Below are 15,318 nucleotides of genomic sequence, written 5' to 3' on the forward strand. Positions count from 1 at the left end.
CTCCCCTGATATTTAATTTTAATATTCTTTGCTGCAACTTATCCCTTTCTTGGTAGAAATGAAGAACAGCTGGGCACCTCCTCTTTAAAACAATGCTGGGAAGCTTGAGGGACCATTTAATTTCCCTTCAATCATGCTGCAAATATCAATTCCATTAGCCTTTTCATAAACCATCTTTCGGCCAAGGAAAGTAAAAAACAACTCTTTGAAAAAATCTATTATTAATACATCGAATGTCCTGTAATGGAAACCAGCCTAATTGATTTCTCAGAACAAAAGGATGTCCCCTTCCATCCTCTTAAAAAGAAACTGGAACTTGCATTCTCTGCAGGTGCTATGCTAGACACTTTCCCATAGGATGTCTACTTACTCCTCAGAACCTTTTGGGTATGCTGTATCCTCACTTCACATAATTTACTTTTCTTAGGCAAAATATAGAAGCTTGAGCTTGCTCTCTTATTTAACTTTGCTGAAAGTTTTCAGTATTTTTCCATCTCCATGTTCAGACTATATGAGAAAATGTCCACATAAACCATGAGAGATTCACAGTCGGCTGTTTGTACCCACGGGTTCCGCATCCACAGATTCAACAAACCAAGATTGATCCAGAAAGTTCCAAAAGAGCAAAACTTGAATTTGCTGTACACCCAGAACAACTTACATAGCATTTACATGATATTCAGTGTTATAAGTAACCTAGAGATGATTTAAAGTATATAGGAGGATGTGCTAGGTTATATGCAAACACTCTGCCATTTTATACAAGGGGCTTGAGCATCCTTGGATTTTGGTCTCCCCAAGGGGCCTAGGAACGAATCTCCATGGATACTGAGGGATGACTGTGTACGTACTATGAAAAGGGGGCATTCAGTTACAGCCCCACACGTTCACTGTGCTGTTTAGACAGACCTCATCTGCACACTTGCATGAAACACGGTACTCACCAATGGTGTAGAACCTCTTCAGTTCACTCCTTCGAGAAGGATGCTTCTGGGAATTTGCTGTGTTGTTCTGTTCTTCTTCAATGATGGGCGTCTTGGGTGCAGGGGGTTTACTGGCTTGTGGCATTTGCTTTCCTGCACCAGCCAAAGGGTTGAACCCTGGAGCAGTAATATCCACAGACTGGGACTTTTTCTTCAACCTACAAATGAAAAAGACCACATGCTGTAATTACTCACTCCAGAGAGAGACACATTGTTTTCATGTTTCTCTCTATCATAATTTTTTTTTTCAACAGCTGAGTTATATTTGGCCCTGAAATAGGACAAGGTTTATTCAGAAATTATAGACTTTCCCTACAGTATTTTAAATTCTTCAAATACTTTTGGAACTAATAGGGGAACAAAATTTTCTTCTGTTTTATCTTTTTGAAAGGTTTCACTAAAATACACTAAAATATAAAGTGATAAACGACTTTCATTTTTCAAACTAGCAAACTAAAATGTGGTGTCAGACACATTTTAAGATAATGCATTTTGCAGTTGGTTTTAGTTCTGAAAAGAGTATTTTTTAATTCTATAGTAAAATGTTAGCCAGAAATAAATAATTGCAACCCAAACAATAATAATGAAATGCTTATCTGTATAAGTAGAGGCTGCCAGTGCTTTTCAGTTTAATCAGTAACAGCATCTCAGCTGGAAAAATTATAGTTTATACTGTTTCTCCAGATACTCTCAATGGCAATAAATGTATTGCTTACTTCTACATTTTAGAGAGCTGACATCAGGCCTAACATGGAGAGCAAAAGGTTATCCATAAAACATTTTCCCCACTCATGCATGAGAACATGTCTCTTTGTGTAAAAATAATCAGTAAGTGATAGGAGTTAAATTCATACAACTTCTAGCTACACAGCTTGATATTTGTCACATAACTGAACCCTAAGCCCTGCTTACTTTTGGCCCTTGGTACTTCTGGAGGCCAACATTAAGTGCCATTTTTCAAATCTTAACTCCCTATGGAAAACAAATTGGCAGTTTTCTTTATCAGTTACGGTAATCCTACCTACACAGTTGCAATTTCCTAAAAGTCTTCACACATCTTCACACCTCCAGGCTTTACTTCAGCCTCCAGTTTCTGACCCCCTGTCAGACCCTGCTCGTGCTTCTAGGCTCAGTTTAGATGGGGCCTCCTCTGGGAAGCTTTCTATGACACGGCCCTTGGTAGCCTCCCACCATTCTGCATAGAGGGTTATTCATCATTAAATCTCAATAAGCTTCTATTAAATTGAATTTACCAGAGCAAAAGCTTTGTTAAAGGAATCAAATATATCAATCAGTAAAAGAGACTTTAATGAAAGTAGTGTTTACTAAATTTTAGTCATTTAATTATCACCTACATGATATCTGCCATATTCACATACCATTTATATTATCTACTTACTATTCATGAAAATTGACTCACTTTATCCAAATTGCCAATGAATATATTAACAAGTGCTCAACAGCACTAGTCTTGAGAAATGCAAATTAAGATCACACTGCACTCAGGGGGAGGGTATAGCTCAGTGGTATAGTATGCACTTAGCATGCACAAGGTCCTGGGGTCAATCCCCAGTGCCTCCATTAAAAAAATAATAATAATAATAAATAAATAAATAGACCTAGTTACCCCCCCCAAAAGAGACAAAAAAAATTTTTTTAATAAAAATTAAATTAAAAAAAGATCACATTTCACTCAGAGCCCCCAGAATGGCTAAAATGTCAAAGACATGATATAAAGTGTGGTGATGAGAAGCAATGGGAATTCTGGGACACTGTTGATGGGACCACTTTGCGCAAATACCTGGAATTATCTGCTTAGCTGAAGGCAATGCATCTTTTGACTCAGTATTTATCCTGCACATATACAGACATGTTCACTAAAAAATCCAGTCAAGAATATTCACAGAAGCACTATTTGTAATACACAAATATCGAAAACAACCCAAATGTCTCACCAACAGTAGAAATGGGTAAATGAGTTGTGATACTGCTTATAAAATGGAGTTTTTATACGGCAGTGGAAGTGAACAAACTACAATACTTGCAACAACATGAATGGTTTTCATAAAAATAATGTTGAACAAAAGAAGACAGATACAAAAAAGAACACAGTGCATGATTCCATTCATATAAAGTTCAGATAGAAGCAACACTATCTATGATATTAGAAGTGTGGGTAGGATGACTGTTGGGGAGTTATTACATCAATAGAGACAGAAAGGGCTTTCGGGGATTCTGGTACTGTTTTGTTTCTTGATCTGGGTTCTGGGTACCAGTATGTATTTACTTTATGAAAATCTAATGATCTATTGTTTTTGCATTTTTCCTGAGTATATGGTATATTCCAATAAAAAGTTTCCATCCAAAATGGACTGAATTTTTAACTTATTCACTTACAGTGAAGATTATATATAGTTACTGAATGGCTACTTGCCACAGAAAGGTGACAGTAAAAAGAAACAGAATGAAGTTCTTGGCCCCCAGCAGCCTCCCAAAGGTGGCCCTTGAGTGTCAATCCAAGAAGGGATGCTTTCCTCACTGGAGATGGCTGTTTCCCACCCCCAATTCCCTGCTTTTCATGAACTGAAAGGACTATTCATCCATTCCTCAGATGGTGGCTCTGAACCAGGTACTATTCTGGGCACCAGGGATACACAGTAAACAAAAGAGGCAAAACACCTGCCATAGTGGAATCCTCATTCTTATGGACGAAAACAAGTCATAAGCAAATGAATCAACCAATATTTAACAAATCAGGTGGCAAAAAGTGCCAGGGGTTAAAATGAAGCAGAAGAAAAGGGCTAGAGAGTAGAGGTGTACCCACGTACTCCTTTATATAAGGAGAGCCAAGGTAGGGCTCTCAGACCATCGGACTTTTGAGAAGAGACCTGAAAGCAGGAACTGTGAGCACTTTTGGAGAGCAGCATTCTAACAAGTGAAGAACTTGTTTTTTTGTGTTAGAGGAACAAAGTGGCTGGAGTAGAGAAAGGAAGGAAGACTGAAGCAGGAAATGAGGTCAACAAAATGGTGCTTGGGGGCTGGGGAAAGAGGACAGGTTACATACAGCTTCAAGGTCATTAAACACTGACCATTAAAGGCCAATGGAGGATTTGAGCAAATGAGGCATGGCATGATGACTGTATTTTAAAAGAATCATTCTGGTTGAAATCAGGTTGAAGAATGTATCTCCAAGTTAAGCAAATGATATGCAATGTCCTTCAAGGAGTAGCCACCAAAATCAACTAGCGTACCACCTACTTGAGGAAACATGGATTGACTTAGCACGGGGTTATCTACTTCTTATTAATGCCTTGATCTTCCCATAATATCATCCTTGTCCTAGTTTGGAGTTTGTAGACTGGAGCCAAAAGTTATAGTAGTACTAAACTCAGCTAAAGAAGGTATTAAGATTAATAAGTTAAGAAACAAGTTGGAGGTGGTTGAGGCAACAAAGTTAATTTGTTCCAATGTGGCTTTCCAGAAAAGGACGCTTAGACACAGAAAGACTCAGACTACACTAAAAATATTATATTGAACCCCAAAATATTATATTGAACCCTATATTGGCTAAGAAATCACCAATATTTGATCATTTTCTACTATAAAAATGCTAATTTTCTATAGCTCATCTTATAAACTTTATTTCAAAATTAAATTTGAGTTTCAATATCAAGCTTTTCTTCTTCTTCTTCTTTTTTTTTTTTTTTGTGGGGGGATGTGCAGAGGAATAGGGATTGAAAAGAAAGGTACTACATTTAACTGAAAGAAATCTAACTGCTCTCCAGGTCTCAGCAAAGATTATTTTCCAAATGCAAACATGAAAAATTTTATCTCAAATTCACATAGATTATTTTATCACCAGGAACTGTTTATGTTTTCTGTTGGTCTGCTGTAGAATGGATCAGAGTTACTAGACTTAAGCCTCACAATGGAGAACATCAGCAATGGCGACTTCTGTTTGATAAAGTGCTAGATACTATAATTAACGAAGTTCTCCATCACTGTAAACATCTAACGGTCCCCTAACTCCTTTCACAGCCTTCTTGGAATGAGCAAAGGACGTAGCTCTGGGCTCCAAAGGCCAAAGGCAAGCAGTCAATTTTCCCTCTTCTTTTTGTCCTTCCCCACCAGACACTCTCCCCAGTCAGGACTTGAAGGGTATCATATTTCCATTGTTACTGCTGGAGTCTGGAACACTGCTAGTAGGTTTGTGGGCTTGCTTAAGAAAAGACTTCATGTTGCATGTTCTTCGGAAGCAGAACCGTATGGGTAACTGAATTACTCCTCTAAAGAGTCTGAACGTGACTACTGTGGTTGACAACGAAACCTGTTAAATGCTACTTCAATTTCCACGCTTCATGAAAGGGAAATATTTCTAAATTTTTAACAATGTTCTTAGTTAAGTGTGCTAAACAAATGTAAATATAGCATAATAGACTCTGCAGGTGTACATGAGAAAAAACACCCACTGATGATAAATGAAACAGTGCAAATGGAGACAAAAAATTATCTCTTAACAGGCACTGAAAGGATCTGGGTTTAATGTGCTTTGCATCTCCAAAGGGAAAGAAGTGTCAATGTCTTAGATGGGGAAAAGGAAATAAATCAAAGGAGCCATCCCTCTTGGCCTGGCTCCAACAGGCAGACCATCTGATGCTTCATCATCTTTGCCTTTTCTCGCCCCTCTATTCTTGAACAACAAAGAACTATTCCTACTGCTCCTCACAGGTATTGAAATACTGCCTTTCAGCATAGCAACAACGTTGGACACTTGTCTGAGACTCAGTCTCCTCATCTATAAAGTAAGGATACAACATCCCCAAAAGGTTCTGAGGAGTAGGTAAACATCCTATGGGAAAATGTCTAGCATAGCACCTGCAGAGAATGCAAGTTCCAGTCTCATTATAAGAGGATGGAATGGGACATCATTTTGTTCTTCGGAATTCTATGGATGCTGAGGAAACTGCATCCATTTCTTAGGATCCTTCCCTGCTGCACTACTTAAGCTAAACATTGAGCTTACAGGAGGCTGCACTGCATTTCACAAAATGCAGTGGGGGTTTAACTTATTCTGGAGCATGGGTTTTGTTGAAGGAGTGGAAGATGACAAGAGGACAAGCTAAATGGGAGTCCTCTGTGTGGTGTGCAATATGGTATTTGTCCCATGAGAGTCCTCAGATCTTTTGGAAAACAACTGAATCCACTGGAAAGTTCACTTGAGTGTATATATATTTTTAATCTGTGTAGAGTTGACCTAAACTAGAAACCTCCACAGAGGTGACAGACCAGGGAATCAGGAGGAAGCAAGGACGAGAATTGGAAAGGAAGTGTGAGGAAGGCTTTTGACTTTCCCACTCTGTGAAAATAGGGTTCGTGATGATTTCAACCAGTTCTCCAAGGAGCAGAAGCAGCCCTGTAGGCAGATGATGAAATGTGAAGTCACAGGGACTAGAGGAAAAAAGGAATGGCAGAAAACTTCCAATACCGACCAACGTAAACTGAATTATTCTCATAGTAATCAGCAAGATTTTATTCTTGCATAACTTATTTCAACTTTACTGGGAACATAAGAAAATCGTCCACTCATTTTCAAAATAACTGAGTGGAATGCACACACCTTTTGGCTCAAAGGACCTAATAGACATCCTGGAGCCCGGAACGTGCCAACAGTAAGTGAATGTGGCTTTAAGTTGCTCAGCACACAGGACTTCTCCCCAGGATGCAGGTCAATCCTCTATCTCAATAGCTTTCACCATGGAGAAGCTTCTCTAAACGTTCTCTTCACATTTAGCCCTTTATTACTATGATCTATTATTTGTCATTCTCTTTCGGTCTTACTTCCCCATTTCCTCTCACTATGTGGGGTTTTCACCTTCTCACTATCTCCACCCTTCAATCATCTTCCCTTCAAGTCATAACCAAGTATTGCTTTTCATCTTTCTTTGTCATGCTTTGCATCTTTTAATAGTTTTGTTAATTTGTCTGAATACTTCATGACAGAACTCTACATTAATACTTTATGTATTTAAGTTGTACAACTTAAGTACCTAAGAAAAACATATTTTCACTTAACTTGAGTTCTTAACTGGAATTACTTCTTCCATCAAGTGGAATTTAAATTGTACATTCACTATAACTAACTGGATATATTCCTGAGCTCTCTAGCCAACTGGGAAAGAAAAAAGAATCTTCTATTACCAACTTACCAAGTAGCATTAGGATGCCCATGGCAATAGAAGCAACAGTTGGGAAGTCTACTCTAGTATAATGGGAATATCCCCTAGGCCATAGGAAAAGTTTGGTTGGGAGGTTAAAAATAGGGAAGCTAGAATCCAACTAGGATATTCTGACCAAAAAGCCACCGTTTAGAATTAAGAGACAAGAGACAAATTTCAGCTCTGACACACATCAGCCAGTGACTTTGGACAAGAACTTAGTCTGTCTGGGTTTTCTTATCCATAATGGTGGTATTCATGATTTGCCTACTTGACCCAAGGAAGTAAAATGTGTTAATTTCAATGATAGCACTTTGTAAGATGGACAGAACTCTACAGTACCAGTAGTGGCCAAACAAATTCACCCTGTGACCTCACTCATTTGTTGTATACTTACACAAATGTACACACACAGACGTGGATGCATGTAAATGGCTGTGCCCCACCGAAGACTCAACACTTGTGGTCCTTTCCAGTAATTTCCAATGAGAAGACCATCTGAGATTTGCACAACTCATTTCTGTTAGCAAAGCTGTCTCCCTGCTTCCTAAAAGAGCTAATGTAAGGATTTTTTTCTTTAAGTAGTAAACCTGCTGAGAATGCAGATTTTCCAAGTTGAGTACTGTGGTGCTGCAAAAATCTCGTCACTCAAAAAGAGCTTTTGAAAGCAGATGCCTAAAAAACTTTCACATTGCAAAATTAAGGGCTTTTGTTACCCGCTCCTGTACAGTTTGACTAAAAATCAGCAGCTAAAAACAAACCACAAAACCAGCAAAAAACAAGCTTATTCAGAAGTCCAACCAGAAGAAATGACAGATTGGAAGACTACATATTAAAACAAGAAAACAATCCCTCAGGATATAGAATATGTCAATTACAGTCTGCTCTATAATTGCCATGGCCAATCTACTCTTTGCACCCCCAAACATAAGAATTAGGACAGAAAATATCATTAACATGGGATCAGGAATTTCACAGTCTTGTTTTACAATTCCAAACCAATGCAAAACGTCTCAACGGAAGTATCCTTTGGGAGTGCAAATTGGTATGGGAACAGTTAATGGGACACAAAAATTACAGACACTTTGTTATAATAGGGTATGTTTCTAGCCCTGCATTCATTCTAAGAGATTTATGCTTTCCTATCTTGGAGATTCAGAGGACAGAAAATTCAAGAAGTGAGCCACAGGTGCAGTGACATGTAGAAATGGTTTGCTAGAAATTTTCTTGTTAAATGCAATTGAATTCAACTCAGTGAAGGACAAGGCTGGTATATCAATCATATAGAAGCATACATGTATTCATTGCTATCATTCCTAATTTTATAATAAGAATAGTAGAAATTAAATCCAAAACCAGTCTGCCTCTACAGAGTTCAATAAACCCTAAAAGGTTAGCATTTCTTACTGACCTTTCATGAAAAAGATATCTGAGTCCTCCAAGTTTGCCAGCTAGTTTATTTATAGCCCTGTGCTTAGACCAGCTCAGAGAAAAGAGGTAGGAGAGAAGCATTTTTTAATCAGGAGTCCTCACCACCAGATCAACTGAATTTCTACATTCACAGAAATTCAGTCTGCGCATCAATTCATTTCTAGGACTTAGCATAGTTCTTGCCATATAGAAGGCACGTAATAAATAAATTGGTACATGAATGAATGGTTTCATCATAGGACAAAGCCACAAGAAATAATACAAAAAATGCAAGCAAGTTCACATATAAAATCTATGAAGATAAACTGAGAGAGTAAGTAACTTTGGACAGTTTGGGAGCAGAAAGAATAATCAATGTAGTATATTCATATAACATAGGGTCCACCCCACCTGATCATGGGAAGGTTTTCGAGCTTAGATAGACAAAGGAAATTGCCCTCCTCCATTACCAATAGTATGACAAATCAGAATAATATTTCACTTCTTTTTCCACTAAATCTAGCTTTTTAATTTCTAAAGAAACACTCTATAGTCTTGATAAATCGACACCTTTATGTAAAACATTTCAGTGATGGCGTGGAGAACTGAAAGACCAAGGACCCTGGAATCAAAATCTGGGGTCAAGTTCGGGATGCACCACTTTTAAGTCCTCTAATATTAGATACTTTTTTGATGGGTAAGTTCTAATTTATATTTTTTGAGCACTCATAAAGAATTCTGTATATTATCTTTCTACTATAAAATTTCAAAACACTTATCAATAGTAGTAGAATTTTTTATGAGTTTCCCCTTCCACGTGCTCTCCAATTATACCACTATAATGCAAGCATTCACTTTGAAATTACACAAATTTCCAATTTATTTCGGTTTTTTGCCTTGGAACTTCAAAGCCTTTCAACTGGAAAATCCTGAAAGTAGAAACACATTATGCAAATTCAAAGATTAGGGCTTGAAGGATTTGGAAGTCAAATTTTTGTATATGTTGAACAGTCTTTTGCAATAACTCAGAAAGATGGAATTTAATTGTATTACCTTTGATGAAATGATTTGTCACATGCTATTGCCACATCGACTGTATTCTGTTTATTCATTTTAGGAAGATGGAATCAGAATAAATAAGACTATTTTAAGATGTTAGGCTTCTATCCAACATTGCTGATTAAAGGAATCTATTTTTAACATGGCCTATTACAAACTATCTGTATAAAGCATATGGACTAGTTGATTAAAATGTAGTTTTGCTTATGCACAACATAAGGTATCTCCAGACTTAATCAAGATAGCTTCTGCAGGTAATAATAATCTGGGCCACAGTCCAATGGTTTATAGTTAAAATGCCAATGTAGCACAACAATCTTCCATCTCAATTTCCCCAAATGAATACATGAGAAATAAAAAAGAAATAATAAAACATAGGTTTCTTTACATATTAATTCAGAAACTTGACGGAAAACATCACTCTAATTCATTGTTTCTTTACTTCTTTAAACCACCCCAACCTATTGATGAATATAACAAATCCTTAAGTCATCCTAAATGTTTTCAAGTGAAAATAATGCTTTGTGTTTTTTATATTTAAGATTGCATTATTGATTGTATTTTTGATTTACAAGGTTTTTTTTTGAAAACCACATAGATTCTAACTAGCTACCCGAGATAGAGCATGCCATGTCCTCTCTCCCAATGTGAGGATCTCTGGGGGATCTGTTACATTTTTTTTCTGTTCTAATAACACTGATTCAACACATGAAGGCTAGGTAGTGTGCCCCCAACCAATGAAGTTGGATTTTAAACTTTCTTCAGACAAACATACTATACAATATTTAAAATAACATTAAAGAGGTCATTGTCTTCCTTCCAATGGCAACTCTATAAACCTACATTTATCTTTCCCCACTATTTAAAAACACTTCCTATTACAGAAAAGGGTATGGTCCTCCTCTTGTTAAAGCTAATCTCTCCATGTGTTCTCTGAATCCAACTCCATCCTCTCTCTATTCTTGAGGTATTAAGATGTTAACTACTCGCTTCCCTCTGGAAATCTTGAACCAATTGAGGAATAAGGACAGGAGTCAGGGACCCCAACACAAGCTGGCAGCTTGGAGAAGCAGTATCCTGCTAAGGCTGCCCCATGTTCAGAGAACATCACAAGGATGCTGTGGGCTCAGGTCCCGAAGAGAGAAGGCAGAGGATGTGGGGTCACACATCTGAAGTCCCTTCCACAGCCTGAGAGGTCACTCTTCTTCCTTTGGGGAGGCACAGATGTAGAGAGCCAAAAGTCTCCTCCAAATCCCTCAGAAAGGAAAGACGTTTCTATTTTACATGCAAAAGGAAGGGATGCAGGCAAGGGAGACAATATTCCTGCTCCTTCGCTCCTTCGCTTTCACAACTTACTCCTAGGTTATCTGCTTTCCATCCTGGTCATGAATCGCTCCCTCTTTGCTAAACCATTCCTTCTGGCACTCAACCAGGTGCTAACATCTCCCCTCCCTTCAGGAAGACCACCCCCCCACCTTTTTTTCCCCCTAAGGCTACCATCCCATTTCTCGATTTCCCTTCTCAGTTTCACAGCACTTGGCTTCATGTCTTCATCAATGCACAATCCTCTCAGACCTGCCTTGCACCCACCATTCTCACAAAGCAACTCATTTAGGTTCTCCATCACGTCATGCAGTCAAAAGTTACCTGTTTTGGTTTTCACCTCTCTTAACCTTTTAGTTGCAGGATGCATTGATGGAGGCGGATGGTTCAAAGGGTAAGGCCATGGACCCAAACTTGGCTCCTTATCACAGCATCTTGGGCAAATTATTTAATCTTTCTACAGTTTCCACATTTGTAAAATGAGTTGAATTACCTTGAAGAGTTATTAAAAATATAACATCACCCATATAAATATTCAGCATGATGTGCACTGGTACATAAGTGTTCAACTTTTTTTTTAATGGCCCCTCTATCCTGAAACATTCTAGCTTAGAGTCCCTGACAAACAATTACTCTAATATTCCTTTTTCCACTTATTCCTTATTCCTTAAAAAGTTCTTTTTTCCCTTTCAGCACTAAATTCTGGAATACCCAGGGGCCTTACAGAGCCGGGCCTCCTCTGTCTATGTTCTGTATCTCCCTAAATGTTCTCATCTGTTCCCTTGGGGTGAAATATTTATATGCTGAAAACTCCCATACATAGACCTCCAGCCCACACTTTCCCCAGAAGAGCAAACTTAAATATACAACTAGTTACTTGGCCTTATCCATTACCTGTGGCCCATCTTAAACTCAACAGGTCCCTAAACAATTTCTTGATTCCCAAACTCACCCCTAATCTTCCTTTCTGTTTTATCTCTGTAAATGGCACCAACACCCAGAGTTACTCAAACTAGAAAACTGGAAGTTATATTTGATCCCTTCCTTTGCAACACTCTCCACTTCTAATTCATGAACCATTTCTCTCTATTCTGCCTTCAAATTATACTTTAAATCTCTCCACTCTTCATCTCCACTACCACCTCCTCAGTTATCAGCCCTCTGGATCAATGCCAAAGCCTCTATATTGGTCTCCCCATTAGACTTTTCTCTCCTCCTACCCTATTCTTACAGCGGCCATAACAAGCATTTTCAGCCTAAAGAAGATGGTGTTCTCCTGCTTCAAAGAATTAAATGGCTCCCTACTGTGACCTGAGGAATTTCTAAACTTCTTTCCATGCTCCATAAGGCCCTGTACATCTCCGTCTCTTCTTGATCACATGCTAGTCACCTTGATGTCCTTCAAGGCTCTCAAACATGCCAAGCTCTTTCCTTCCCCGGGGCCTTTGCATATGCTATCCCTGTTGACTGAAATGCTCTTTGAGTTGCTGGTTGCTTCTCATTTTTTAAGTGTCCTCAGGAAAACCATCCCCCATGATTCTAAGTCAGTTGTCTCTGACCTCCTACCTCCTAGCCCCACACAAGCTCAGGTTGTTCTTTAGGGCTCCGCTCACCTGCATCTCATGGTACTTATCACAAAGTCTAATGATACGTTTGTTTATGTTTACTTTTCTCTGTTCTGTCTCCCTCACTTTGCTGTTCGCTCTAGTGGAGCTGGAAGCCCATGCCCTTTATCCACCTACCAAGGGCCCTGCACAGTCTGTGCACACCAAGAATATTTACCCCATGAGTAAGAATCAATGAATAAATGAATAAATGATCCCTCTGCATAGATTTCCAGACATGTCTTTACTCAGTAGACTCACAGGGCATGAGGTTATGTTTACTCTCTCCATCTTCTTTCATTTTTAGTTTGGCTCAGTCACAATGTCCCAAATCTTTCTCAAGAAATTACTGTCACATCTTTGTGGTTAGAAAACCACAATAGTCATAACAGTTATGTGAAAACAGAGCATGTCTCCCGACCTATGAGCTGGACTAATTTTGAAAGCTGAAAATGATGGTTGAATACATCATCTCAGAAACAGGCCTGGGCTCGAAGACCCTTTTAAATATCTGTTGACATACTGGTGTTTTACTAATGGGCATTTCACTCCCATATTTTCCAGGCCTCATACTTCTGCAGATGGTAAATTACATTAGGAGGAAAATCAAATGGAGATTGAATGCAGAGAAGCAAAATATTACATATTAAAGCCAGGGAAAAAAGGGCAGTAGAAAAAATATATCCATATATATGTTAATTCCCAATTACATTAAGGACTGACAGAAATTCCTACATAACTCTATTTAAAATAGTATATTCATCAATCATCATTAAACTCACTCATCATTAGAGAATAAGAAATAAAATCAGATGATGGCAAAATGTAGCAATCTATATTTAACTGTAGATTGGAGAACCCTTAAAATCTGCAGGGAAGCTGAGTTCAACCACTTAATTTCACAGTGGCATTAATGGAACTAATATTTCTGAAGCTCATGCTATATATTACGTAAATCACCAATTACTGCCTTTAATCTATACGCCATAAGCTACTTAAGGTCAGGGATTGTCGTATTTATATTTGAACCTGCCAGTGCCCTGTACCCTGCCAGGCACACTAGCCACCATTAAAGGCTTGATTTCACCTAAGGATAAACTGAATAACCAGGTAAGTACAAATGCCCCAGGAAAGACTGCCTTGGAGCCTTCTTACGACCCTGGTAATGGCAGTACGGGACTGATCTGGGACCCTTTTCAGACCAGTGTTCTTGACCAGATTCTGCCATTACTAGGAATAAACCTGGCTCAATACACTTCCCCTGCACCTCCTCGTTCTTATCTGTACAGTGCTGATAACCACCCCCACGACAAGTGCCTCACAAGTTTACACGTCGTTGTGTTCCCCCAGCATCTGGTGACTCCCTCTGCATTTGAGGCACTATGGTACCAGTCCCCAGGGATCTCACTCGCCGGCATCAGCACTCTGCATTTTGTTAGGTACTTAAAGCCAACTCTCTCTTGTCAGATGGGATATTGGATGAGTTTTTTGCAGTCCATTCCTAACTGGAGATCCCTCATCTGCAGTTTCCTCTTTTTGAGTGAACGCAACTCTTCCCACTGGTCACGAATAGCTCCTTCCCCAGTCCCTGTGTACACTACCATGTTATTTCTGCTGGGGTTGCCTCCCTCCCACAGGCAGCCCTTTGGACAAGATGTAAGACTCTTTGAGGCCAGTCTTTCTCTCATATGGTCCCATCTTGCCAACAAGAAACAAGGATTCCTTCTCCTGTCGGTTTCAGTACATCCATGATGCTCTTTGCATCCCCTTGTCAGATTCTCCCTACTCTTTGATTCCTCACTGTTGAGTCAGTCTAGTCCACTGGTTCCTCAAGCTTTCTGGGTTGTCCCAGTGAGGGCGCCTGCACAGAGTTACCGTGAGGTTGGGGGCTGGGATAGGACAAGCTTCCCAGAATGCCAGCAGCTCTCTCTAAAAATCCTGTTCTCATCTCCAAACTGTTATACTGGCTGGTGGTGGGTGGTCAACTAAGAGTCAGAAAATCAATCCCTGACCATCAGCTTTTCAAATCCCGATCTGGTGGTCTCACCCCTCATTTTGAAATGTGCTAGTGACAGGTGTCTTCTCAGTTCCCACCAAAACAGAGAAAATGTCTAATTTTAACATCCTACTATAGACATAGTGTACCTTTAACCTTTCGTAAGGTCACTGCTCTCTTGCTAAGGTAGGGTGGGAACTGCCAAAGAAGGTGGTGACAGAATGGAGACACCCGTCCAGTTCAGGGACATTTCTAGTTAAATAGCATTTATATATATATGGATATATATATATATATTTATATATATATATTCAATATATTCATTAAAGGCTTATTGAGCCTAATGCACTATGCTAAGTGCTGGGGACATAAAGACAAAAAGAAAATGGTTGTTTTCCTTCAGAAAATGAAAGGGGATGGATTTGCAAAACAAAATTATAGAAAATGCTAAGTACTCTGGTTGCAAGAGGGTAATCCCACCTCAATTTAGGATTTACTGGTAAGTCTTAATAGTCATCAGAATTTATTTCTGATGATCTTTCACTCAACTTTAAGAAATTAGGTTCAAGTATTTGTGAACTGTCTGCCATTGCTATTGGGAATAATCAGAATAAGAGAATAGTAAGGTTAGGATTAGGGGAAAAAGAGGTAAAAGTAGATCAGAAGACAGGGACAGGATGAAGGCTTTTTGTATTTTGTTTTCTATCAAGAAGCATTAGACCAAAATG

At 38.8% G+C, this 15,318-nt stretch overlaps 1 protein-coding gene across 3 annotated transcripts in view; it reads right to left on the minus strand.

The window, feature by feature from the left end:
* OXR1 (oxidation resistance 1) overlaps positions 1–15,318 on the minus strand; it is a 302,119-nt gene that overhangs the window by 186,903 nt on the left and 99,898 nt on the right. For all 3 annotated transcript variants that reach the window (XM_014562929.2, XM_032467912.1, XM_014562928.2), the window contains exon 2: positions 945–1,141. In XM_014562929.2, the coding sequence (XP_014418415.1) occupies positions 945–1,141 (197 nt within the window). The remainder of the gene's footprint in view (positions 1–944; positions 1,142–15,318) is intronic.

The sequence above is a fragment of the Camelus ferus genome, chromosome 25 (genome assembly GCF_009834535.1).
Source record: "Camelus ferus isolate YT-003-E chromosome 25, BCGSAC_Cfer_1.0, whole genome shotgun sequence".
In the NCBI taxonomy this organism is placed as follows: domain Eukaryota; kingdom Metazoa; phylum Chordata; class Mammalia; order Artiodactyla; family Camelidae; genus Camelus; species Camelus ferus.